This window comes from Chelonia mydas, chromosome 1, assembly GCF_015237465.2.
Source record: "Chelonia mydas isolate rCheMyd1 chromosome 1, rCheMyd1.pri.v2, whole genome shotgun sequence".
NCBI classification, from domain to species: domain Eukaryota; kingdom Metazoa; phylum Chordata; order Testudines; family Cheloniidae; genus Chelonia; species Chelonia mydas.
This window is the reverse complement of record NC_057849.1, coordinates 332,737,289-332,764,632: the sequence shown is the minus strand read 5'-3', so window position 1 is coordinate 332,764,632 and position 27,344 is coordinate 332,737,289. Positions and strand designations below refer to the sequence as shown.

The window sequence follows — 27,344 nt, the reverse complement described above, 5'->3', positions numbered from 1 at the left end:
TACAAGAGCAATAAAAAAAATTAAATATTTATTTGAATAACAAGCTTAAGTTCAAGCTGCAAAGTTGGCAATGTAGATTTTAAACACAGATCACAGAAGCGTTCACAAAAGGTATTTGAGCAAAGAACAAAAATACTAAAAATATACTAAACAGCTGCTGATTTTAAACAAAAAGGCTTGTAATCACTATACAAAATGTAAAATGTATTAAACACTACCATCCACAGAACAGAGGTTTGTTTTTAAAGTGATTATATTTAAAAATTATTTGTGTAGTTAATTATATAGTGAATTGTAAATGAATATTATACAGAAAACTCCTTTTGGTCTGCAATTCCTTTGTTGCACTATAGCACATCCAATCACGTTGCAAAACTGAGCAATTATTGTTTTTTCCTTACTATCAATAAAGAAAACAATTATTGATAATACAGTAAATATTGTCAGGTCTACAAATAATGAAATTAAAATTTCTCCTTCAACTGTGAAGTGCTTTCCATGCAAAGTTAGCACTTGCTTGTTTAACAGTGTGCGCTACCAAGCAACGTCCAGGGTTGTAGATGCTGTCGAGTAAAACTAAACTTTACAAATCAAAGATTTAATGGAATCATGCAACCCTCTTACTACTTGAGTATACCCACTGTGTCACCTATCAATTTACTGCCTTTCCAGAATATCATTCAAGGCATCCAAAATTAGACAATGATAAATATACATATAATGAAAGGACACACACTGCTATTTGACACTACTACTGGTAATGTCTGTGCTACGTGAAAGCACCTTTAAAAAGAGCCTATGCGGCAAGAGATAAGTGTCTAAAGATTCAAAATGAATCAACAGTATTGGATAACAATATAATTCTCAACTCAGAAGCTGCCTCAAGATTAGGTGCATCTTCAGTTAATGTAACAGGAAAAAAAGGCAATGGATTTTATTTTATTAATTGTATCCGCTCAAACTGACCTAAGGCCATCAGATGTGCAGACACATTGAAGTTTTTTTTTTTTTTCTTTTTACAGTTCTTTAAATTGTAGGATGATAAAGGAATAGATCTATTTAAAAACAAAACAAATAGCTATTTTATCTAGATTAAGAAGTGGCACCAGGTGTCGGGTTCACGTTTTGAGTGGCCACTTGTGGTGCAACTTCAATGATTCGTGGTTTATCTATTATTCTGGCAGTACGATTGCCCTTCTCTACAATCCCAATAATCCATGCTTGGTGACCCTCGCCGTATTTCGGAGATTTGATCTCGGCGCAGAAACGTGCTGCCTGTTCACGTGGTAAACAGATAAGGAGACCTCCTGCAAAGAAAGAGGATCCGCACATTAACTTTTGGTTGCATTTCAACATCAAAACATTTAGAACCTGACCCTACAGCCCCTATTCAGGCAAACTCTTATTGACTTCATAGGTTCTCTGGCAGAATAAGGACAGCAGAAGATGATTTGGTGGAGGTCTTTCTGCTGTCACTGTAAAACATGAAACTTACATTATTTATAACCATAAATGTAACAGTAAGTGTAACCAAATATGCACTACAAAAGTTAGCAACATGCTAAGGACAACAAAAGATATATTGAAACAACAAATATTGCAACTCACCCCTACTAAAAATTCACATATAATCATTATGATGAATAAAGGGCCCTATTCTGATACCCTGACTCCCATGTGCATAGCACCTTAATCCTCAAATAATTCCACTAAGTTCACTGGAACCTCTCACGGAGTAAGGTGCTGTTCATGGTGAGTAAAGGTGTCAGAATGTGACCCAAAGTTATGTCCAGGTATGACCCTACAAGTCTTGCTCAGTTAGTCTCTCTGATTTTCGTAGGGTTGCTTATGTGAATAGCGTTTTCAAATATACAGTCTTCTCCACAAAACCCTCTCCCACACGCTCATTATTGATTGAAAATAATATTGTTTGCTAATGAAAGCAGCATATTTAACATTCACTTAGTAAAAATAGGAAAACTGTGGTACTTCAACACCTTTCTTCCAACTATTACTTGCAAGACCATCCTTTTTCAGTGCATTGAAAGGTACTGGAATGGATTTTTGGAGATCTGGGTTCTTCCTGTGAGACCTTGGGCATGGTAATTAATCTCTCTGCACCTCAGTTTCTTATGTGTAAAAAGCTGAAAATACTTCCCACCTCATCGTGCTGTTGTGAAGACAAATCTATTAGTGTATGTGAAGTGATCAGATTTTATGGCAATAAGTGCCATAAAAAGATCTGTAAATAAGTTGATTTTACTAAATCAAACCTCACAGCACCTGATGATAGGAAAGAGACATAGAGGAATTGATATGTTATTAAAACAACTACCGCATTCAGTACATAGCAATCTCACACAACCCTCTGGTACAGAAAATGGATAGTCCCTGAAGACTTTAGCCAGGGCACTCCTACTCTTATGAAAAGTGCACAGTATCTTAAAAAGAAAAGGAGGACTTGTGGCACCTTAGAGACCAACAAATTTATTTGAGCATAAGCTTCCGTGAACTACAGCTCACTTCATCGGATGCATCCGATGAAGTGAGCTGTAGCTCACGAAAGCTTATGCTCAAATAAATTTGTTGGTCTCTAAGGTGCCACAAGTCCTCCTTTTCTTTTTGTGAATACAGACTAACACGGCTGCTACTCTGAAACAGTATCTTAAGTGACCAGAAATCGTAAAGACTTTGGGTCTCATGTCTAATCTAGGATGGCACATCCAGCAGCCCAATGCCCACTATCATCATAGCAGGTCATTGATTTAGAAGAGACTCTGGGAGAAGAGCACCATCTACTGAATCACCCACAAACATTCCAGCAGTACACAGGAGTTTCTTTGAGCTCTTTTAAAAGTGTGCCTATCCTACTTATCTTGTGTGATCTTATGGATCACAGCTTGTAGGGGTATAGCTGCAGGCTAATAGCATGCCATGGACTTTAGATTTTTTTTTTTTTGTGCATACTGAGTATCTTCATGTACAAGATGCTCTTCCGACATATGCACAAAGGGAAAGAAATTACATGGAACAGAAACCATCTTTAATTTAAGGCTGCAGAAGAAGCAGCTTTTCAATAGTAGTGGTAATTAAAAAATAATATATGTAAACATTATTTCTAAGTGCAATGTGGACTCACTATGTCTGCTACACATGAAAACACCTACATCTCCCAGGCATTTGAAGATATTCACTCTTCTGTGCCTCTCTTTAAACAAAAGCAGAAAGGCAAAAAACACCATGATGTTTAAACTACTCCAAACATAATGGGCCAAATTAACCCCGGGGGAAGCAAGTGCTATTCCCATGGAAGTCTCTGGTTCAAATTCAACGGTTACTTCATTGGTCATGCAAATAGGTCAGAGAATAAGTTTAAATAATAAAACAACATAACTTGCATTTGGCATTCAATGAACAACTTGCATACCAATTGAACAAAAGGGAGGAGTGGTGGGAAGTACAGCAGGACAAATGATTAATAAAAGGTACAAGGAAGTAACCTGCACTCATCAATTTTCCCCCTCAATCCCTCCTGTTAGTTGCTTATCCTGCTATCGTATGCCAATGATAAATCTACCTTATGATCTTTAGAAACAGAAATGTCATAAGTTGAGGCTATTTGCAAGTTTCCACTGAAAACAGTTCTCATCTGAACACCCCCCATAATGTGCTGGCCAGGTATACATCACCAACTCCTATGTGTTATTAAAGTCATGCCACCCTAACACTGGTGTTGGTGGATACTCAAGAAACAGCAGTTATGAGTGCTCAAGAAACAGCAGTCATGAGTGCTTTCCATTATTCGCTGTACTCTGCTACAAAATATGTCTGTTTGCAAAATATGAAGCTACAGACGTAATATTTCAGGAAATTTAAGAAAACAACGGGTAACTGGTAATCCAATTATCCTGCTAGTAAATACAGGAAATGCTACAAATATCCATAAAGTCCAATTCACATGTTCTGTAACACCTGTCAAATCCAAGTCCATAAATACGTGGAAAACTGGCAAGAGGTATTCAAGCAACATCCATCCACATCTACACTGAATGTAAATAATTGTGGAGAAGCCATTTGAAAGGAATTCACGACAGAGTTTAAGAGACAGCTTATGCTCAAATAAATTGGTTAGTCTCTAAGGTGCCACTAGTACTCCGACCTTCCTTATGAATCATCTAATTTGTTTTCCAGGGTTTCATCTTTTCCAGGAAAAGACAGCACTGGCCCAAGGTGTGGGATGGACGGCCCTGAGACAGAAGTGCTCTATTCACAGAGCAGGGATAGCGCAGGGGCCAGTATACCACAGCCTCTCACTCATGAGGGAAGCGCATCAAAGAGTAAGGTAGTTCAATTCAGTCTCCATTCCGTGTTTGGTCTCTCTGTAACTGCTAACTAAGGTGGCAATTAGTCCCATTTGAGGTGGTGTTTGTTATGCAGATATCTGTCCACCAAGAAAGGGACTCAGACTAGCAAACACATTCATGTAGATCCCCAGGCAGCCACCACATGATATTTTTCATCTGTACTGACTGGGTCTGGTTTTGAACTCTTGAAAGGGCTCATATTCCATATCCTAAACATCTGAACCACAAAGTCTCCCCAGGACAGAGCTTCTCTTTAAACACTTATGGCTAAAGAACAATTGAACATATTACAGTAAGTTGCATATTCACTAGGCAGTTTATAGCTCTCATTGGGATACCTCTTTCCAGATCTTCAGACTACGTTTTTCTTTCAGGGGCCCTCTTTCTGCAGAGAGCTTGAATAATACTTCTGGCGGGACGGAGGGAGGGAGAGCGAGAGTGTGTGTGTGTGTGTGTAAAGAAACAGAAGGGGAGACCAAGGGGAAAAATGACATAGAGAAACTTCAAGGAGAAGAAAAGAGCTCTTATTCTGAGAGGCTATATGGCCAGGGAATTAACAAGATACAGAGCTGTTTACCTCCTGGTCTCCAGTTCAAATGCACCTCTAGGAGGTAGTGACCAACAGTTGGTGCCACCTGATGGCTGTTTAGAGGCTTATGTGAAATGAATTTGGTTTTATCAGCCTAATTTCTAATAGATGAATGCAAATAGGACAAAATCATCACTACAATCTGCATCTTACTTGACAGACTCTAGAGAGACCTAGTATTGAATGGGTCTTAGAGATTGAATTCCTTTCTCACTACTAACGATAGTATCTCTAGGTCAGGTCTGTGACACATTCACAGGGCAGTGGGAGAATAAACCTGCACTATTGATGCTTGTGCTATGTACGGATAGAGTGACAGCTTTAGTCTCTGGGGTTGGCAATCCAGCACTAAAATTCATATACAGATTTATAAAAGAAAAATACAGAATACTTATTTGATTGGCAGTAGCATTGCAGGCAGTGTTACTTTTGAGAAAATGCAGTGCTGGCTATCAACAAATTCAAATATTCACTGATCTGTAATTTTAAAAGAAAGAAATTCAGAACCATCACTAACTGTAAATGCTAAATGTTTCAGATATTCCCCACAAGAGGTTTTTAAAATACAGTATTTCATAAGGGAGAAGAGAGGCACATTCAAAATAGTTTGGTGGTTTGTTCACAGCCTTAAAAAGTTAATTGTGAGCAGCTGTATGGCTAACACTCTTACCAGCCTGGTAACACCATTCAGAACTCAACACATGGTGTTTGTAGCTACACATCTGGAATAATGTGAAATTCTGAAGGGAAAAAATAAGTCACTCACCTGACGTCTCAGGACAAGTCCCATGCATGAGGCCAAACATATTGCCACATGCTTTGCTAACTGCAGCCATCTTGGCTAGGACAGGAAGGTTATGGATAACGAAGGACACCTCATTTCGTTGTTGTTTGGCTAGATTCTGTGCATGCCCCAGGATTCCAAATCCTGTGATATCTGTAGCTGCATGTGCATTGAAAGTGTGCATGAGTCCAGCAGCTTGACAAGAAAAAACAAACAGGGAAAGTAACATTTATACAGTATGACAGAGACAATTAAAATGGTGTTACAGACCTTTAAAAATAAATATCTAGCCTCCCTGCTCTAATAAAAACCATCCAGCTTCAAATCTTTCAGTAGAAGAGGCAGTTAAAACATAGGCACAACAGAAATTCACAGGTACTGAGCAGATTCTCTTTAAACACTTGATTTGACTGTTGGTTTTTCAGTGTAATTAAATACAGCAAAAGATCATTTTAAATTGAATTATATTTATGAGCATGTTATATTAAAGTGCTAATGGTGCCAGATCCAAGTTTCCCCAACATTTGGGGATGAAAGTGTTGAGTGCCCCGGGTTTTGGCTTGGCCCATTAGCTGTAAAGTTCAGATTCAGACTGAATTGGTTTGTTGGTTTCAAAATTTACTTCAGAACTTTTAACATGAGACCTGAGCGTTGCATTCCGAGGGCTTAGAGAAGAGAACATGTACAGGTCAAGCAGTACAGACAGACAAGCAGAGCCAACTCCATAATGTTCCAGCCTCCCCACCTAGGCATTCACGGAATCCTTGGGCATTTGTAATTCCCAAGCTCCTGGCCAGTAGAAAGGAACTTCCACGTGCAGGGCAATAGCTTTAGTTAAGAGCGGTTTAAATGCTGTTGAAGGTGACCTACAAAGGGGAGCAAGAAAAATGTTTTGCCCTCTAAGAACTTTCTGATGTATGAACAAGATTTGAGAGGGGTTTTTTACATTAGAAATCCAGGTCATCTAGTCTATTTTTTCCTGGAACAGGAGGGCAAGTACCAAGGAAGTAAAATCTGAGAAAGCGAGAGGAGAAGAGATTTTTAAGCATCCCAGCACCCTCAATTAAAGCTTAAAAAAAACTCCCATATTCAGTTTTATCCCCCTCCAAAAAGATGTCCAACAAAAAATAGGGCCACACTGCTTGCTATTTCTATGGTAACAATTTTTTTTAAAAAGCCCCAAACACTAAAGGAAAGAATTGACATACCACTTTTTCCAGCAGGAAAAAAGGAGCAGGAGGGGGCGGGGAAGCAAGAAAATGAGATTTGGGGGGTGGGGGGGGGAGTAGCGCAAGGGGAAAAGATCCTGAAACAAAATTTTGAATTCAAAACAAATGAAAAACATCATTTATTTGAAAAGTTTTTGTGAAAATTAAAATTTAAAGTTTTGACCACCCCTACTGTCAGGGCTTCATTTGGCATCAGAGAAACGCAAAATAAAAAAAAGCAAAGCAGCAGCACAGACCCCAATTTCCCTTTAAAATATTCTCTTACTTAGGGGTTCTCAACCTTTTTTCCCCTGAGGCCACCCCAATATTCTATAAAAATTCCAGGGCCCAGCCGATGTGGGGGGGGGGGGGGGCGCGGAGAGTGCCTTGGGTAGAAGTGTAGTTTGACTTCCATATTGTGGGGGCAGGGCCTGGCAGGGCTTGGGCCAGCTGTGTCTGGCAGGGCCTGGGGAAGAGTGTGCCACCTCCACCCCCTGACTCACCTCAGCAGGCCACCCAGACTGTCTGGGCTGGGGGGACGGGAATGGGACACAATCAAAAATTATAAACTCAGAGGGGGGAATGCTAGCTCAAAAAGTTTGAAAACTGCTCAGGGTGCAGGCAAGGGGTAGCTAGGGGCCGTGTGCAAAGAGGGCTGTTGGTAGCTAGGGGCTGTATACAGGCAAAGGGGTAGCTGAGGGTGCAGGGAGAGGGGTAGTTAGGGTCTGTGTGCCAGGAGGGGCCCCCCCTGCATTTGCTGCTCCCCGAGGGCTCTGCCAGCCCCGGAGCCAGGTACCCTCACCTGGGTGGCTCTTATTGTCTGCATGAGCAGTCAAACAGGGCTGGGAGCTGAGGAGCAGCCACAACCCTGGACCCCAGGAGCAGGAGATGGGAGAACGCCGCAGCTGCCCACTCCATGGCACCAGACAGAGCAGCACCTGCCCTGCCCGGCTCCAGCCTCCACTCCGGCCGGGGGACAGGGCCTTGGGGGTGCTGGGGGACAGGGAGGAGGAGGGGGAGCTGACCCCAGGATTGCCCCACTCTGCTTAAGGCATGCAATTTGGGGGAGCAATCCCCTCCCCCACCATGCTCCCCGCAACTTCGCCCATGGGCTTGGGGCTTCAGCCCTGGCGGGGGCACCAGGACTCCAGGATTCAGCCCTGCACCTCTGGGCTTTAGACCTGCAGGAAGTGCTGACGCTTGGGGCTCCAGGCTTCAGCCATGGGCCCCATGAACCCCCTGAAACAGCTCACAGTCCCCCATGGGACCACAGAACCCCAACTGAGAAACACTGCTCTAACTCATGTTATTTACTTCACTCACCAGGAAAATATTCATCTCAAGCACCATTTGTGCCTTTGCTATATAATTAACCAGGGTCTTTTTAATCTTGCTTCATGAACATTGAACAGATTAAAGATGAGAGGCTGAGCTGATGTAGCTTAGTTCGCCACAGCAGACAGCTGAAATTAAATGTGGAAAGCAAACCCAAACCCAAACCAAAACAACCTAGACTTCTAGGGCATTCTCATTCTTCATACCTGTTCTGTTGAGCCTTGCCATGTTCATCATTGCCTCCTGGTATGCTAGCTCCACATCTTCTTGAGTTACCACTAGCTTTATTTTATTCCATTTTTCTGGCTATTGGTGGAAGAAGAGGCATGATTTAGTTTATTTTTTTAGTTTTGTGGATGTGTGTTTTAAAATGCATTCAAATTTATGCAACTTTAATCCAGGATGTACTTCCACTTCTTGAATGTTTAAAATGTTAGCCCTTTAAAAATTAAACTAAACTAAAGTCAATGATATTTTACTAATGTCTTTACGTTTGCAGAAATATAAAACAAGTTTCTCCATTTATATTTGGTTACCCTGTTGCGTCTAGATATTGCAGTTCATAGGGCATTGTATTTAAAGATTTATTAGACACAACACTTAAGTGCTGTACACATTTGACACTGCTCTCTGTGGGCAAATGCAGTATGGTAATCTATCCTCTAAATACCTCCCTCTGAGAGAAATAATGCAGGATTAAAAGAGATGCACCTTACAACATGCCCCAACATCTAGCAAACCAAGGCACTTTTGGACAAAAAGGGAATAATTCCACAGCTGGCAACTCTCCACCAAGAAGGCTGGGCCACCAGTACCCAAGAGGTCAACCCTCAGGACTGACAGCAAGAGTTTCAAATGATCTTTCATTGTTTCCTCAGTTCTGAGCACTGTAGGGGAGAGCATGCTCTCATTGTAGCAAGCTGGGATCATATCATCCTGTAAGGTTCACCTCCATTTTAAAGTTACCTTCCTTTTTCCAAACATTTTCATAGATTTACTCCACATTCCATCCCTTTCTAACATCATGTGTTAACAACAACTTGTATTTATATAGTGCCTTTCATCCCAAATAATCCCAAAACACTTCATGAACGGATACTCAATAAACAGAGATAACTTAATTCATTACTGGAAATAATGCCACATCTAGATTAACAGTTGATTTAGATTCATAGATATTTAGGTCAGAAGGGACCATTATGATCATCTAGTCTGACCTCCTGCACAACGCAGGCCACAGAATTTCACCCACCACTCCTACAAAAAAAACCTCACACCTATATCTGTGCTATTGAAGTCCTCAAATCGTAGTTTAAAGACTTCAAGGAGCAAAGAATCCTCCAGCAAGTGACCCGTGCCCCATACTACAGAGGAAGGCGAAAAACCTCCAGGGCCTCTTCCAATCTGCCCTGGAGGAAAATTCCTTCCCGACCCCAAATATGGCGATCAGCTAAACCCTGAGCATATGGGCAAGATTCATCAGCCAGATACTACAGAAAATTCTTGCCTCGGTAACTCGGATCTCACCCCATCTAATAGCCCATCACAGGCCATTGGGCCTATTTACCATGAATATTTAATTACCAAAATCATGTTATCCCATCATACCATCTCCTCCATAAACTTATCAAGTTTAATCTTAAAGCCAGATAGATCTTTTGCCCCCACTGCTTCCTTTGGAAGGCTATTCCAAAACTTCACTCCTCTGATGGTTAAAAACCTTCCTCTAATTTCTAGTCTAAATTTCCTAGTGGCCAGTTTATATTCATTTGTTCTTGTGTCCACATTGGTACTGAGCTTAAATAATTCCTCTCCCTCTCTAGTATTTATCCCTTTGTAGTGTTGCTCTGAACTGTTTGAAACAAAACAGGATTAAGATTGGAAGTGAAAAGCATATATAATGAAAAACCAGGGGAGAGAATTGGAATAGATGAAAATATAATTTTCCAAGCTGGAATCTGGTCAGGACATTGCAATTAACACTCTTATAAGAAGATCTATACAATCATTAATAACCACTAGTGGACACTGGTAGTAAGCAATATCTGAAGGAGAGTACTTTTCAGAGCACTGGTTTGGTAATGACTCAAGAGAATTCCACCTACCAATATCATCACCACCACCACTTCCTGTAGCACACAGTTTCATTTGAAAGTTCTCCCAATCAAGGGACCCATCTTAGATATCTGCAAGTCAGAGCAATCCCACTCCATGCTCTTCAATCTTTGCTCCACTCCCTGCGACTACACAACTGAGGGAAGAAGATGTGGGCTGCAGATCTTCCCTGCATCATTTCCTATCTTCAACTCTCACTCTAAAAATCTTCCTTTTCATTTTTGCCTATGAATGACACAAAGCCCACTCATATTTCCTAATACAGCATCCTTCCACTTCATTATCCCTGTAGCTATACTCTGCAAGAACTTTTCACTACTTCTTTACCACATTTAATGTTTTAGCTCACTTTTTACTCCGTAATCAATCTCCATATTCAAGCTTTCCTTTCTTTCCTGTACAAAAGTTGCTGTACCATACAGTCTCTCTTCAAAGCATTTTCTGGTACTAAAGAATCTATTTATATAAGTAATAACCCTTTAGAAGCTTTATATATAGATAAATATGATGGGTAATCTCTGTTTTCTCTTCTTTTTAAAAAAAGAACAAAAAAGCTGGTGCAACCTCAACAGAATTTTTCTTTTGCTTAAAGATATACACGGATTTCCTTTCTGCCTCTGTTTTTCACAGCAGAAAGTGCTTTGGTTGACAGTCAAGGAAAATTAAAAGCAATTGAAGTATGTGGCACTTCAGAATAGCCTTCATTTGTGAGTCTGTACATCAGTGAAACAGGTCAATAAGTGAGATTATGGTCAGAAAAGAGACCATAAAAAGGTCATCTTGCTGTTTCATGTTTATTTCCCACCAATGACTTTTACATTAGGTATTTTCTCTCAGGCCCCCCATCCTGAGATTGGATTGGCATGGGTGGGACTCTGCAGCTACGCAGATTGTAAGATTAGACCTTAGATCTTCTTTTACAAATTTAAAAAGAGAAAATAAGTGTTTTTTCTAGCTGCCCATTCTTCAGACTCAATCTAGGCTCTATGGGGGGGAGAGGGAGGAATCAAGCTAGTTTCCCGCCCCACACTCCCTTTGCTAAAAACAGAGATTCTGGAATTAGAATACATCTGGCAATTTAGTGGCTGACACCCCAGGCAAATTAAATATCGGCTCACTTTTCTGCCAGTCTATTGGCTCTGCAGTCCCCATAATAGTTAAAATGCAAACTAAGCAGTGGTAATTCTGAAGATATACAATGAGAGCCAAATCACAAACAGATGCCCATTTTACAATCACTTTTCAGTTCAGCAGCTACATGTTTGCCTTAAGTACATATGGAAATATTTCCACGTACATAGTGCAACTATCGATATTTTCTTAAACTCAAAGTGTAATATATGGACTGTAGAGATATTTCCATGTACCCACGTACAGAAAGTCCATGAACATTGGGTGAAATCCTGGCCCTACTGAAGTCAATGTGGCCAGTAATTCACCCAGGATGTCAAGTCATTGCTTTGTTCATCAACAGGCATCCAGATTCATTTTTTTTTTTTTGTTATTAATCATGTTTAGTACAGTAGTGCCTAAGGACCAACCAAAAATGGACCCCATTGTGCTAGGCACTGTACAAACAGAGTAGCAGACAATCCCTGCCTGGAAGAACTTGTAATCTAAACCCAAAAGGCAGACACAGGGTGTGGGGAAAGCGATAAGACAGCAATCCCCTTAAATACTACTTAAACTAGAGAGTGTTCCAATTTAAAAATGTTGTGGCCCTTCATGCAATATCACTGACACTTCACCCCATTCTAAGCAGTTTACTCACAATATCTAGCCATTGGTGGACAGCTACAGCCACTTGCGTTCCCAAGGGTTTAGTCAACACAAGTACATCTCCTGGCACTGCATTGTCTGGCCTGCAAACGAAGTGTTCACATATTAATTACAAAGTGACGTTTACATTTGAATAGGAGTATTAGGTTGGAAATTATATTTTCACAGTACTTTACATTCCATTGCACTTAAAATTGATATTTTTAGAAGACATATACAACTTAAAAACCCGCATATAATTACCCTGTGGGTTTTGCTGTCACAGGATATTATTGAGGCAGAGAGCTTATGAATATATTTAAAAGGAGATTAGATCTTCATATAAAGGATAGTGCCTGCAGTTGCATAAGATCATGCATTTTTTCCTATTAAGTTGTTGGGTACATTAGAACAGAAGAAACAAAGGACATGTTATCAGTCCTCATAATTCAAGGCATATGTGAATCACCAGCTGGGGGCAGGGGGAAATTCCTTCTTATGGTATAATACTCCACACAGGGAAGGAGTATTATACCTTCCTCCATAGCATTCAACATTGGCCAATGTTGGACACAAGGTAATAGCCTGAAAACTGTAAGCACAGCACTGGTGTGACATTTGTGTTCTTTACTTCAGATACCATTTAAAAAAACAAAAACAAAACACATCAGCATCCTGACCAGTTTTTAAAAGCCAGGCTATCCATCTCCAACTATCATTCAGATATAAAGATTCCAAAATTTAAATTTTCCTCTTGAAGGAGCATATATGAGCACAACATATCAGAAATGAAACACGCTTTTTGAAAAAGCAAACCAGTGCAAGAAAGATGTTGGCAGCAATCTTAGATATCTCTAAGGTATCCATCACAAGAGTACCCAAGTACTGAGAAAATACATCTTTATTCATCAGGAAAAATTAAAATAAAGAGCATGATATGGTATTAAAAAGGAAGATACACTTTTATTTAACCCTTTGATATGGCACCATGCAATTTTGTTCAGTGATTTAACTTACATTATAAATTCATTAGGCTGACAGACTGTAGTGGCCACTCCTCCTAAAACAATCCAAGGATTTAACACTGTTTGGCCACCAGTCACAGATGTTCCTGCCTCTTCCGCTGCATCTTTGAAACCCTGGATAATTAGAGGCATCACTTTGTCCCTTTCCTATAGATCAAAGTACAGAGGTCAGAGTTTCATTTTAGCAGTTTCTACTCATTTCACAACTGGATCAGGGCATTAGGAACTCAATCCAGCTCCCACTGAAGTCCACGGCAAGATTCTCATTCAGCAGAAGCTGGATCAAGCCCTAAAAAAACGTTAGTCTCCAGCAACTGACATTCCACACAGTACTGTCATAGATTCACAGTTCCTTGTAAAATGTTGAAGGAACATCCCAAAAGGTCACACAGGAGCTAAAAAAGCTGGGACATAAACCAAGGATCACATAGATCCAAGTCTCTGCTCCTTATGGACTGAAGAAAGTTCTGCAAATTCAGAACATCCTCCTTCTGTTTAATCTGGTGCAGCCCACAGCATGCTAGTGCCATAGGGGAAAGAGGAATTTGGCCGCTGGTCCCTGAAAAAGATTGCTCTCTATTCTCTGCTTCCCACTATCCCACCCAGCTGAGCAACCACAGGGTCCCAGGTCATTTCTTCCTCCAAGAGGGCAGCTCTTTTTCTGCTCTGCCATCTGCCACAGGTGCTGGTAGTTTCCAAAAATCCACCTCACTTTCTTTGGCACCAGATCAGTAGTGCTTCAAAGGAAGCATCACAACAGCTGGCCCAAAAGACCCCAGAGAGTGCCTATACAAGTTCTTATACCACACCTATCAACATGGTATTCAAGAGTTGTCTCAGGCCCCTACCGTACAGGGCTGAGCAGGAACAGGGACACTGTTTGGGAGAAGACAACTAAAGTACTGGCAGAAAATGTGCAGCCAGAGAAGAGCTGTTCAGGACCAGCCTGTTGGCAAGCAGACACAGAAGTCCTATCAATATGCAAGTAACTGATTCTTAGGAGTAGCATTCTATGAAACCACCCACCGAGCCCCTTTTTAAAAAGGCCCAAAAAACTTTGAGGAAAAAAGCATTAACATGTATACTGCAAAGCTAAATGATCATTTAGGGTAACACACTGTGGGAGGTGTAGTTATTTGGGTTCATTTGTTTCACAGTAATCATCATGGACCTTACCCTATCTGTCATTTTATTACTGATCCCAAGGAGCATCAACATGTTGTCACATTCTGTGACCCCCATAGCATAAAGGTCACTTAGGACATTGGCACAGGCTATACGTCCCTGCAAAGAAACAAAGACAAAAAAATCCAGATCAGTATTTCCGTATGTTTAGATAATGCTTCACATGAACAGGACAGTTCTAGTCTTTAACACATGGTTATACTCTGAGATTGTAAAACTGGCATGTTCTCACTCCACAGACCTGCTCCCTGCCTCCACTCTAAATCAGAGCTTCTCTCTTTAATAACAATGTGCCCAGTTCCTCCATACCTCCACTGAAGTCAATGGAGCTATAATATGCCAATTTACATCAGCTGAGGATCTAGCCCCATAAGTTTATATTGCTTTCCGATTCTGTTAACCCTCCAGAACCAGCATAGCTATGAGGCAGTGAGTTGGATTCTAATCCTTATTTTACATTATCTCAGAATTGTTTACTAAGTTCCCATCAGTTATACCTGTGCAAAACTACAGATGGAAATGCAGAGATATCACTCAGGACATAATGCAGTTATGCAGACGTAACCGAAGGCCTATTTAGCCTACAAAACAGTTTTTGTAAGAATGTAGAGAGCAGAGAGGAGATAGCAAGAACTCCTTGATGAGGAAACAGAGCTGAAGACACTGAGCTCTCTGATGAAGAACATGCCCAGTAGGAAGGGATGTCAAAACAAAACAAACCTACATCATCAGCCATATTCTGTTCTCAATTACATTGGTGTAGGTCTGGGGTAACTCCACAGGCTTTAATAAAGTACTCCTGGGGGGATTCTGCGCGACTGCGCACCCGCAAAAACAGCTCCCTCCCCGCAGAATTCCTGCAGAAAATGGCAGGAAAGCAAAGAGAAATATTGTGCGTATAATTTTTAATTTTTGGCACAGAATTTTAATCTTTTTGGCGCAGAATTTCCTCAGGAGTAATAAAGTGAATCTGGATTTACGACTATAGAGATGGAACAGAATCTGACCCTATGTTTTTAATATCCATTTTTCTGCAATTTCCCCAAAACCTTAATATGATAAAAATAACTGCTCCACATATTTAAACACAACAGTTTGGGCCAAAGGAAAAAAAAATCCGAGATAGAAAGCAGAGAAAAAAAAATATTTAAATTAAAGTGCAAATCTTCATTGTAAGAGTTATATTAGAATGCAAGCTCTTTGGAGCAAAGACCATGACACTCACTTTGCTAGAAGGTGCCCAGCTCATCTTTTGAGCATGCTGTTTTACACCATACAATCTGACCACAATGGACCATCATCCCACTTCAGCTACACACACAGAGCTCCACACTGAGGTTAGCGGGGCCCTCTGCATATATCTGAAACTGGAATATAATTGAGTATTTTAAAAGGCTTCCTCACTATGCACACTAAATGGCTCCAAGGAGACCCACTGCTAGTTTTGTAAGAACAACGAGGAGTCCTTGTGGCACCTTAGAGACTAACAAATATATTTGGGCATAAGCTTTTGTAAGGAGGCTCGAACATGTCATTTTCCTTTCTGTACTGGGATTATCAAACTATTAAGCACTATCTTCAGTGTTTACCAAGCAAGCTGCTAGTTTATGCTCTCTTAAGAGCAAGAGATAAGGTTTTCAAAACCACAATGACAACAGTTCTCTGGTCTAATGGTAGGAGGTCAATGCAATACCCTGCCAATAGGTGAAACCCCCAGGGAGACACACTCAGGAATTGCAGATCTCAAGTCTGAGAAAACTGAGGTGGAGAAAAACTTGGCAACACACTTACTTTGCCTCCAGTATTGGCAAACACCAGAAGGTTCATAATTGTGGTTAGCCTGGGTACAAGTGTCCAAGCTCTTGGATGTTTATCTGGGGCTTCACCCTGCAAACCTTTAGCTATATGATTAGTCCCATTGAAACAAATGATCTACTTTTAGGAGTAAGGACAACTCATGAAAACAAAGCTCTCTTCTGCTCCTGTACTTTAAAACATGCCTCTCTCATATTGCATGAGGGGCTTGTAAAACACTCCGCCTATTATTTAGGCTCCCCCCAACACTTCCCATTAGAAGAGCTGTTTTCAATTGCTTATAACAGGGGTGGGAAAAATTTTTGGGCTGAGGGACACATCAGGCTTGCAAAACTGTATGGAGGGCCGGGTAGGGAAGGCTGTGCCTCCACAAACAGCCTGGCCCCCTCCCACTTCCCACCCCCCTCAGAACCTCCGACCCATCCAATCCCCCTGCTCATTGTCCCCTGACCACCCCTTCCCAGGACCCTGCCCCCAACCGCCCCCCCCCCCCCCCCAGAACCCAACCCCTATCCACACCCCAACCCCGACAGGCCCCCCGGGACCCCTGACCCAGCCAACCCCGACCCCTTGTCCCCTGACCGCCCCCTCCCAAGACCCCACCCCCTATCCAACCCGCCCTGCTCCCTGCCCGCCCCCCCCGCCCCCTGTCTCCTGACCGCATCCCCTCCCAAACTTTCACCCAATCCAACTGCCCCCTGACTGCCCCCCAGGACCTCCTGCCCCTTATCCAACTCCCCCCACCCCCTTACCATGCCACTTAGAGCAGCAGGACAGGCTTATTGGAAAGCCTGGGAGGTGGGCAGGCGCAAGCAGTTCTGCTCGCGCAGGGGCATGGCTGCGGGGCAGGGGGAAGCGAGGGAGGGGCCGGGGGCTAGCCTCCCCGGCTGGGAGCTCAGGAGCCAGGCAGGACGGTCCCGCGGGCCGGATGTGGCCCATGGGCCGTAGTTTGCCCACCTCTGGCTTATAACTTTGTCAAACTATAACCATTTGGACTGAAACTCTGCATGCCTTGTATCTGCCTCAGGCTGAATGTTGGAAAATTTCAGCCAAAATGGTTCAGCCATTTCCAAAAATAAGGCTACAAAAAATGTTGTTTTGTCCATGTTAAAAAATTATTGCAACTCTTACTTCGAAATGATCTAGCATCCCCATGCTTTGAAGCAAGGACTTGAAATTTGGCAGCAGGGGGTGGAATTTGTGTCAGAGATGAGCCTTTTGCTAACCATATGCTAACCAAAAATCCACCCAAATTTGTCCCCGTTATAAGCCCTTGGAAGAAAAATATATATATAACTGCTTGCACATGCTGAGTAGAGAATTCCTGGAGCTTATCAATTAAAATGTCCAAAGATTCTGTCCTCTATCCCCTCACAGTTCCTAATATTACTCAGACTGCACATCATGTGCTAACCTCACAGAGCAACTGCCCGTGATTCAACTCAGGGCTACGTGGACTCATGAGGCTTTTCCCTGTAATGGTTGCTCCAAGCTGGGGTGAGGTCAATCACCGGAGTTAACACTACGGCACCTATTTCTGCTTTCAGTGCCCCCAAGGTGTCATGGAGGAGTAAGCCATCTGATTCAAATACAGATAGGAGGGAAAGGAGCAAATTCAGACAAGGAGTATAGTAAGACTGGGACTGTAGGGTAGGGAGAGGAGGGAGGTGAGACCTTGAGCCAGGTGGCTTGGAGGCAGAGAGAACTTTGAGATTGGAGGGGGAGCTGGGTGGAGGGAGATTGGGGCTACCTGGACAAGAAGACAGACTCGAAATCAGTGTGTGTGGTGGGAGAGGAGATACACATCTTACAAGGAGCTGGGGTTCAGATGGAAAACTGGGAATAGCCAGGCAAAGAGACTGGGACAAGGAGACAGGGAGGGGATGGGAGGAGAAACAGATGGATGAGGAGCCAGGAGTGGGAAAACTGGGACTTGCTGGACAAGGATACTGGGACTGGGTGTGGGAAAGGGGAAAGACCAGGAGTCAGGGGGAAACTGGAACTCTGAGGGTGCCCATAGGGGGAGGCTAGGATGGGCTGAACAAGGAGACTGGGGTGAGATGTCTGAGGAGCAGAGACTTGGACTGGAACAAGGAATTAGGAGTTGAGAAGAGATAGAACTGGGACAGGTTGGAAAGGATGAGACAGAAAGGGGTCAAACTTGGGGGAAATGGTCGGAAGAGTCAGCGCCCACACAAGACCCCCCCCTCCAGGGCCTGGAATGGAACCCAAGATTCCGGAGTCTCACTGTTCTTCTGCTGTCAGCAAATATCTAGGAAATCCACTGACAAAGTGTGTCTCATCCCCCTCTAGTGCTGGTCCACACAGAGCTTTGACAACCTACTATTATATCAGTTACTCCATTAGTTCAAGCGGCAGAGATCTGCGTGGTGGATCTAAAGGTTCCAACTCTGCTGATAAACCGCAAGGGTGTCATTATGATGCCACATGATGGAATTTGCTTTTTCACTATATATTTTTTAAAAACCTAGAAAATCACACACAAACTTTGTTTAAAGAACACTAGTAAAGGGGCAATGCGTGTCTTTAAGTACGCTGACCGCACTCTAAGTACATTGCCTTTTTAAGTAGATCAACAAGTTGAGACAGCAGCTGCTGCCAGCAAGCTCCCTCGGTCCTGAGCCCTGTTGTGTCCCCACCCTGCTCTGTGGAGATGGGGTACAGGAGCGGGGGGACAGGGACACCCTGACATCAGCACCCCTCTTCCCTCCCTCTCCTGGACAGCAAGCAGGAGGCTACCAGGAGCAGCTCCAAGGCAACAGGCATAAGCAGCACAGGGCAGTGTGAGGAGGAACACCTGAACTGACCGGCAATTGATAGCCTGCTGGGCAGCTGCCACACAGGGAACTCAGGGGAGCTGTTGGTGGGCTGCTGGCCCACCCTGGTTCCAAGCCCTCCCAGCTAGATCCAACAGGCTGCTCTTCCTGCAAGCAGTGGACAAAGCAGGCGGCTGCCAAACCATGTTATAAAGGAGCATTGTGCAACTTTAAACGAGCATGTTCTCTAATTGATCAGTGATGTAACAACGAAACAACCATAACTGGGACAACGTTAAGTGAGGAGTTACTGTATGTGATCGTGTTATTAAAGACTGTAGCATAATGCATATGCTCAAGAGAGATGTATTAAGGTTGCACAGGCAACCTTAATTCAGGCATTTCCTAACTTTTGAGTGCTTGACTTTGCAACCTTAATAATGGTCTTTAAAAAAATTTTTGGTGTATAATACGGATCACCACCAGCGCACATAGCACTGTAAAAACACATGCATCTCTTTTGTCAGAGAAGTAGTAATATAATCCGAGTACAGAACTGGAAACCAGCCGCGAATCCTAATCCAGTTACAGTTCCTGGACTTTAATCCTCACTCTGCCACTGACTTGCTATATAACCTTGGACAAGCCATGTAGGCCCAAATCCTCAAAGCTATTTAGGCACCTAATGTGCCTAAGTACCTCTGAGGATCTGGGCCATAATCTCTCTCAACCTCAATTTCTCCATCTGCAAGGTGGAGACAATAAAAAGAATTGTTGGGGAGACTAGTGATTTTGCAAAGAGCTCTGAAGTTGAAGAGTGCAATATAATTGCCAAGTATGATTATTTAGGCTCTTCCAGTCCTGCAATTTTATCTAATCATTTCAGAAGCCCAGAAAACATCCTAAGTGGAATTTGGTTCCCTGAGTAGGTCAGAGGATAAGAGGGCTTTCTACTTAATCTGAACCAGTTTGCCCAGTGCCTCACAGAGAACCCCATTTCCCTTGATAGCACTTTCCCAACCAAAGTGACTCACTGAACAGCAGTAGGGGGCAGCTTTGTTTTTAATCTTAGCTATTCTCCAGACATACCCACCTTTAGAAAGCATTGCTGCAACTGCATTGGCAAATATGGGAATGACACGGGAGTGGAAATATGAAAGAGTTTCTTTGTCTCATACATATCTCTGAGAGACACAGAACATGACAAACCAACTAGTGCAATGGCTGATTGTACAAGACAGCAAGTTCTCACCAGCGCAGACAACTCAGATTAATGAAAGCACAAATCAAAGCCAGCGATACATGTAATTGCAAATTCAGGCAACTTACCATCATATAAGGGTCATCCACAATGGGATAAATGTAATCTGTTGTCTGGACCAAAGACAAACCACCATGTCTTAAAGGAATGACACAAGTGTCCATCCCAATTCCTGCAAGGACAGGAAACCATCAATCAACTGAATAATTTATTTATCCCTTAGATGACTGAAATTCTCAATAAAAGGGAATTTGTAAAACAGGCCTATGAAATACAAGCCACGGCCAAAGGAGCAACCACCACGATTTTGTTCCTCAGGAGGTATATTGTAAACAAATGAAACAAACTAAGATGAAGAAAAACTTGAGAATGGGACAAGAAACTGAAGTGGGAAAGCTATATATGTAAGAGCTAAACATCCATGAGTTACAATCTAATGCAATTTAATAATGTATGGCAAGTTTAATTATGATGGGGGTTCCTTCTTTTTTGAACATATTTGCCCTGTATTATATCATTCTGGGGGGAAACCTGGCAGGTGTTCTTCAAGTTTGCCAGGTGGCTGTTCTCAGACCACCTTGCCAAAACATTATAACAGTAGTTTTAATCTTCAGTAATAATTTATCATAATCATCATGGCAAATCACAAAGGCACGTAGCCTCCTTGCAGATCAAGCACGAAGCTTTTGGTACCCACGAGATCACTGACTGCGTAGCAGCATTCCTTGGTAAACAAGCTTTGTAATCCATTCGTCTTCCATCCTAATAAACCCATACCAAGAAAAATGCTGAAACTGAACTACTCTGACAGAAGTGGTTGGCTATACAGCCTCAATATATACTTTCCCCACTTTGAGAAAAAAAATGCTAAATGTGCTACAGTCCACCTCTTAGGTCCTCATTCGGCAAGCTGATTCACGCACGTGGACGCTCTGTAATTGTGTGAAGCTCTACTGATCTCAGTGCGGTTTCACAGGGGCAAAACATTCTGCCATACATAACAGCTCAGAGGATTAGGGCATGAGTGCCCAAATCTGCAATCTCCTACTCATGGAAGTATTCCTGACTGCATTTGGGACTACTCTGAGTGAGTCATAACTACTTGTGGGAGTATGGCCCAATTCTGCAAATCCTATTCCTCCCCAACAGCATCTCAGAAGTACCATCCATACACACGGATAAGGAAGTCACTGGCCTTCTTTTAAAGCACAAAACATCAGAAGAAATACTGCCAAATGCATTTCTTGATGCATTTGTTAAAGGGATATTCATCTTAAAGCACATTTTAAAAAGACTTAGCAAGTCTATTAATAACACAGGTGAGAAAACTAAGTTTTGAAAATTCCTTCCAGCTTTTAACTTATTTTCCCTCCCTCCATTTATTGTTGCCCATTCATAAGGCTGAACAATAAAAACTAAACTAGCAATGTCATTGTTGTTTAGAGCCAGTTTTGCTTTCTAGCCCTCATGAAACAACAGTCGGTTGAAAAACTGCAGAGGACTAATTAAATCCAATTAAACAAGCCCCCTTTTTTTAAAAACTCATGAAAACATTTCTATTATTTAAAAAAAGGTGCCACACAAAAATTAAATTTTGGGCCAAAATGAGATCAGAGCGTCTCTTATCATGGGTCCTCTTAAATTATATTGCCACTGAGCCTCAAACACAATTACTTCATAGATATATTTCATACAAAGATTGCCCTTGTTTAAGTGGGAACATTGGCTTTCTACTGATTTTCACAGATTCTGCCCTCTTTGGGAAAACCGTGTTGTGACCTGTTAGTCTAATAAGGGTTATCTAGTTACATTAAAATTGTTTAAAGTGAGCTCATTGCATGCCAGATTAAATAATAGTAAAATATTTTTTGAAAAAAAACAAACAACTAAGTTGATAAGCCTGAAGTGAAAGAATTTCTAAAATTTGCACTGTGGAGACGAGGTTAAATACACAGTGCTAAACAAACAGATGAACTGAATTAAAAACCTGTCATTAAACATTTTGTCTTGACTAATTTATCTGTATCAATATTAGGTACTGTAGCTGGTATCAAAATTCCCACACGCACCCTGTTCCCTGTGAAGGTTGCTTCTGCAGGTTACTTTTCTGTTCTCCTTGCATCACTATGCAAATACCAAACAGAAAGCAAATCTGGCAAGAGCCATATAGGTCTTGTAGAGACAGCCTTTCCCATGAAACCTCTACAGGGAGAACAGAAAAGTTATAAAGAACATGACACAATGAGAGGACTGAAAGACTGATTCCGCCCTCCCCCTTTTGGCTCACAACAGTGGATTCAATTTAGAAATGAAGGCAGGCTAGACTTGGGAACTGGATAATTATTTACAATCAATTCTCAGTTTCACTTTAAGTCAGAAAATAAACTGTTCAATATTTTAGGGGGAAAATCCACAACTATAGTCATAGTACTGTTTCAGAATTATCTATTTTGCATTCACCAAGGAAATACTAAAATGGATACAGTTGTTTTTAGAAAAAAATTGTTACTATTTTGGTTACTGAACTTCCACATAATTCATGTACAGAATCTATTAGTGAAAAAGACTATTGTTCTTCTCATATTATAAGCTCTCTCTACTTTTAGAGTCATTTCATTGCTCCTTTTTTCCCCTTCATAGTTAAGTGCTTTGCAGAAAGGATATGAATAATTGCAGTACAAAATTATTTTTCTTGTACAGCAAGATGACAACCGCAGGTTTATCCTTTGCATTTCTGGACACAATCCCTATCTTGTTAATGTATATGCATCGGACAACACCTTAATTTTAAAATAAAATAAATTAATAGGCTAACAGCTAACTTGATCTACTGTTTATGAAACAGGGAAATAGCAGTATTGCTTGTTACTAGAGAAACAAATACTCACCCAACCTGGGCATAACTGCTCCCAAAAACTGTTCATCTTCTTGAAAATGGTTTTCTTGTAGGGACTCAAGCAGTTTCTGTAAAACATCCTGAGGCACTTTACAGCCTGTGCCTTTAAGTTCAGTGAATCGAGTCAGACGGAAGCTCTTGTCCAGTTCATAAGTTTCTGGATTAAAGGACTCCCGAACAGACATGGTTCTGAGTACTACCTCCCCCCCCACCTTGAGCAAGCGTATTTGTTGGTTTCTCTGCTGATCAACCTAGTTAGAAAAATTGAGAACATTAGAAAATTCTTAGAACCTACAAGACAACAAGTTAATGTATGTACTGTAAATAATATATATCAAAATATTAATGTAGAGGTTTTCGGGAGGGATCTTTTTGTTGTCGTCCCCCCCTCTTTACTTATTTAAAAAAAAAAAAGCGAAGCAAAACATCAAGCAGTCATCATCTGTTACAACAGGAGGGTATATCCCACAGATAAGCTTCCTGAGGCTACAAGGGAATGGTTCCTCTTCCATCTTCTGACATTTAAACTGTAACACTGTCAGGCCAGTCAGAGGAATTATATGACTTTTCCCCTATAGTTATGCCACACCAGTGTTTAATTAAAAAAAAAAAAGTCTACAGACCCCATTTAACACAGAGAGAGAGAGAGAAATAAGCGTTACAGTTTTAGTTACTGGGAACAATCCCTAAGAGGAGCCTTAGGCCCTGATCCTGCAACATGCTCAGGCATAGGGGTCTTTGTACACAAAGGCTTTGTATACAATGGAACTTTGTCAGCAAAACTTTTGTCGTTAGGGGTTTTAAAAAAAAAAAACAAAAAACAAACAAACCCCAAATGACAAAAGTTTTGCAGACGAAAAGCACCAGTGTGAACAGTGCTTTGTCGACAGGATAAAGCTACTGCCGCTTGTTGGGAGAAGAGCTCTCTCCTGCCGACAAATAGCAGCTACAAAAGGTGTGTAGTGTAGACAAAGCTTAAGCTCATTGCAAGATCAGAACCTTAGGCAATAGCCTCTTTATTTCAAGCTCAGTTCTGGTATAAGAGGGCACAACTCATTTGGAGTCAGCAGAAATACACCTGTTCACACCAGCAGTATAATTTCCCTAGAAGACCTATGTGCTCGTAATATAAAGCAATACGAAGGGAAAACATTTAATCAGGATATTTCCTCTAAAAGCATATTTTATGATGTTCATACCCGAAAGCTGTTCAATAGAAACAGAGTTCATGCCTCTCAGGACTTTTTTTGGAACTGAACATACGTAATCAGAGTAAACCGCCCATTAGAAAGTTAATGTAAAAAGAGACTGATGAAATTCATTTAATAAAATTCTTAACAATGCACATCTAATTTTAGAACTCTTTTTCCACTCTGAGTCAGACATACAACACACTCCAAAACTAATAAGAGGCCTAACTGAAGCGTTTAACTTTTACATCAGAATGGTGGGGATATGATGCCATTTATCTTTCTTGGAGAAAAACCTTTCCTGGAATTATTTAAAGTGACCTACATACAGTAGTGTCTTAGAAAGCAAATGTCATGCCTATCAAAAGGGTTCAACATGCAGTACTGAGTAACTGCTGATCATGTTGTTACTGGGTTCAGCTGAAAAGTTCAACACCACTACTGGCCTCTATTCAGTTCGTTTGGTACCATTCAAAAAAAAATCATCTACAGCCTTATGCAACTGGGTCGGCTTATCAGAAGGCTGCTTCCTGAAAAGTTCTACAAACTCTCAGGGATGCTATTTTATTGACTATGGTATAGAATGGCAATTCAAGTTTTAAAGTCCCTGAAAATTTCTGATTAGGAACTGAACTTCTCTTTACAGTGTTTTCCCTCCTTCCCTGGGAGGCGTGTCACTTATTTAAAACAAATCTTCAAAAACCCAAGCTTGGGCAATAATCCAAGCTCTCATTACAAGAACGTGTCTTGGATGAGCAATGCATTTGGGTTGTAACTTTTGTCTTCAATGCAAGACAATAAGGACTAGCAATCAGAGAGGATACTAACTAGAAAACAACCTATCGAGAGAAGTAGGAGAAAAAATTGGCTTTTAATGGAAAGATATTTTTTGATATTTTCGAGAAAAATTGTAAAAAAATAGCGTTTTCCAAGTGGGGAAACATTTCCCTTCACTTACCGGAACACTCTGGTGTATTCTTAGCACCCCCTATCCACTTCTATAGGAAAGGATTTAGAGGCCAAAGGCAACAAGCAGAACTTTTTGCATAGTCTTGAGCACTAATACACGCACTGATATATATTCCCTGATTTTAAAAATAAACGTTGGACTAAACAAGTGACGAAGTTATTTAGTTAAAAACCTCAATATGGAAAGGAGCACAAAAGACTTTGGTGAAGATCTGAATGTGCTGCGTGCAATAATTTCGTACACTGCCATGGAAGCAACCTTACAAGATCCAATTTCATGTGACTTTTGGCACCCTGCACAAACATGCATTTCTAGCATTCAGTGTATTTGTAAAATAAACAACCCTCCCCATTAGAACAAATCGCCCCCATACTCCAGATGTTTGTTACTTTAAAACAAATATTAAAAGATAGAGTTTAACCCTTGCCACTCTACAACCCTGACCATAAATAAAAATGTACGTTGGAGGGTGGCAAGGAAAAAAATGACGGCAGAACAGGACCAGATACCTACCCAAAATAAACCCAAGGACAGGGAATAGCAACACAAGTGAGGGGCATCTACAAGGCGAAGAACTGCAACAAGCATTTCTCCATGGAGTGTAGCGCAGAGGGCTGTGGAGAGACATGGCTCTGGGACACCTTAAATTTCAAGCTGCTGCCTTTAAAGGCAAGCAAGGGCCTCTACTGCTGCTCTTTGTGCAGCAGTGTGGGAGCCTAGCTGGCTGTGCACAGGAAAGAACCGTGCACACAGAAATCCCCTTCTATCCCCCCAAAGGAGGCTCCTACGAACAGAGCTTTGCAAGGGGTGGGGGGAGAGAATGATCTCCCTTACACACGAAATTATTAGCAGCAAAAGTGCGGGGAGAAGGGGGGAGGCAGGTAAAATGTCAGCAGAAGCAGAGTTAACCCTTCGCTGGAAGCAGAACTGCAGGGGCACCGTTTAAAGGCGAAGAGCCGCAGCCGCCCCCCATTGCCGCCGCAGCCCCGGGGAGGGCGCGGAGGGGATGGAACGTTCCCCGGGCGCGGCGCGCGCCAGGCTCCCCGGCCAGGGGACTCCACGGCGCGGGGCCCCAGCGGCAGCAAAAATGTCGGCGGGTGAAAAATTTAACCCATCGCCTGCCGGCCTCGGCGCCGAGACTTTTTTAAAGCGGCCCCGGCGGCGCCTCGCATCCCCTTCCCCCGCCCCCCCCGCGGCCGGGCTCAGGGGCTGGGGCCAGGCATGCCCCGTGCGCCCCGGCCGGCCAGCGCAGCGCGGGGAGCCCGCTCTCCAGTGCAGGGCCGGGTGTTTAACGGCGGAGGCGGATTCCCCTTTAAATCTCCCCGCTTGCCCCCCCCCTCCCCAGGTCTCCCTCTTACCGGCTCGCTCCTCGCCCTCCCTCCGCCTCCTCCCGCGAACGGGACTCCCAACCCAGTCCCACAATGCACCGGGCGCGCCGGGCTCCCTCAGCGCCGCCTGAATGAAAATGTCGCCGCCGCCGCCGCCGCCGGGCGGGGGGGATGACACCCGCCCCCCCCCACCACGATCCCTCTCCTGGCTCCGCGCCCCACGCACCGGGGGTTAAACCCCTCTGCGCCCGCGTGCGCACACACCGGGCCCGGCCCTGCCCCCCCCCCACGGGCTCCGCGCCTCACGGGCAGGGGGGCTTAGCCCCTCCTCACACATGCAGTACCTCCCGCCGGGCCCTGCCCCCCCCGCGGGCTCCGCGCGGCGTGAGTCGGGGGTAAATCCCCACCCCCCCCCCACACACTGCCCCCCCGCCAACGGACACCGCGCGGCACGAGTCGGGGGGTTAACCCCCTTTTCCCCCGCAACGGCCTCAGCGCAGCCCGGGCTGGGGGCTAACCCCCCCTCACACCCCGGATCCCCCCCCCCCACGGGCTCCGCGCGGCACAAGTCGCGGGGTTAACCCCCTCCCCCCCCACTGGGCTCCCTCTGCCCCCCTCCCCCACCCACTGCTCCGCGCCGCACGCGGGTTAACCCCCTCCCCCACACCGCCCCCTATCGGGCCCTACATCCCCCCCTCCCCAGGCTCCGCGTCCCACTGGGGCCAGAGGCCTTTAACTGCAGCT

General features: G+C 43.0%; 1 protein-coding gene across 4 annotated transcripts; it reads right to left on the bottom strand.

The window, feature by feature from the left end:
* On the bottom strand, positions 1-26,778 carry SEPHS1 (selenophosphate synthetase 1). Of its 4 annotated transcripts, none has more exons than XM_037889295.2 (9): positions 26,631-26,778; positions 23,105-23,363; positions 20,285-20,388; positions 14,355-14,462; positions 13,171-13,325; positions 12,167-12,257; positions 8,487-8,586; positions 5,720-5,932; positions 1-1,307 (listed from the first exon to the last, which is right to left on the bottom strand). In XM_037889295.2, the coding sequence occupies exons 2-9, from the start codon at positions 23,295-23,297 to the stop codon at positions 1,093-1,095; spliced, it is 1,179 nt and encodes a 392-aa protein (XP_037745223.1). In that variant the 5' UTR covers positions 23,298-23,363; positions 26,631-26,778; the 3' UTR covers positions 1-1,092. The 4 variants fall into 4 exon arrangements, with proteins under 4 accessions (XP_037745223.1, XP_037745222.1, XP_037745224.1 ...); XM_037889294.2 differs by lacking the exon at positions 26,631-26,778 and adding an exon at positions 25,786-26,391; XM_037889296.2 differs by lacking the exon at positions 26,631-26,778 and adding an exon at positions 25,261-25,759.
* Between the last annotated feature and the right edge of the window lie 566 nt (positions 26,779-27,344).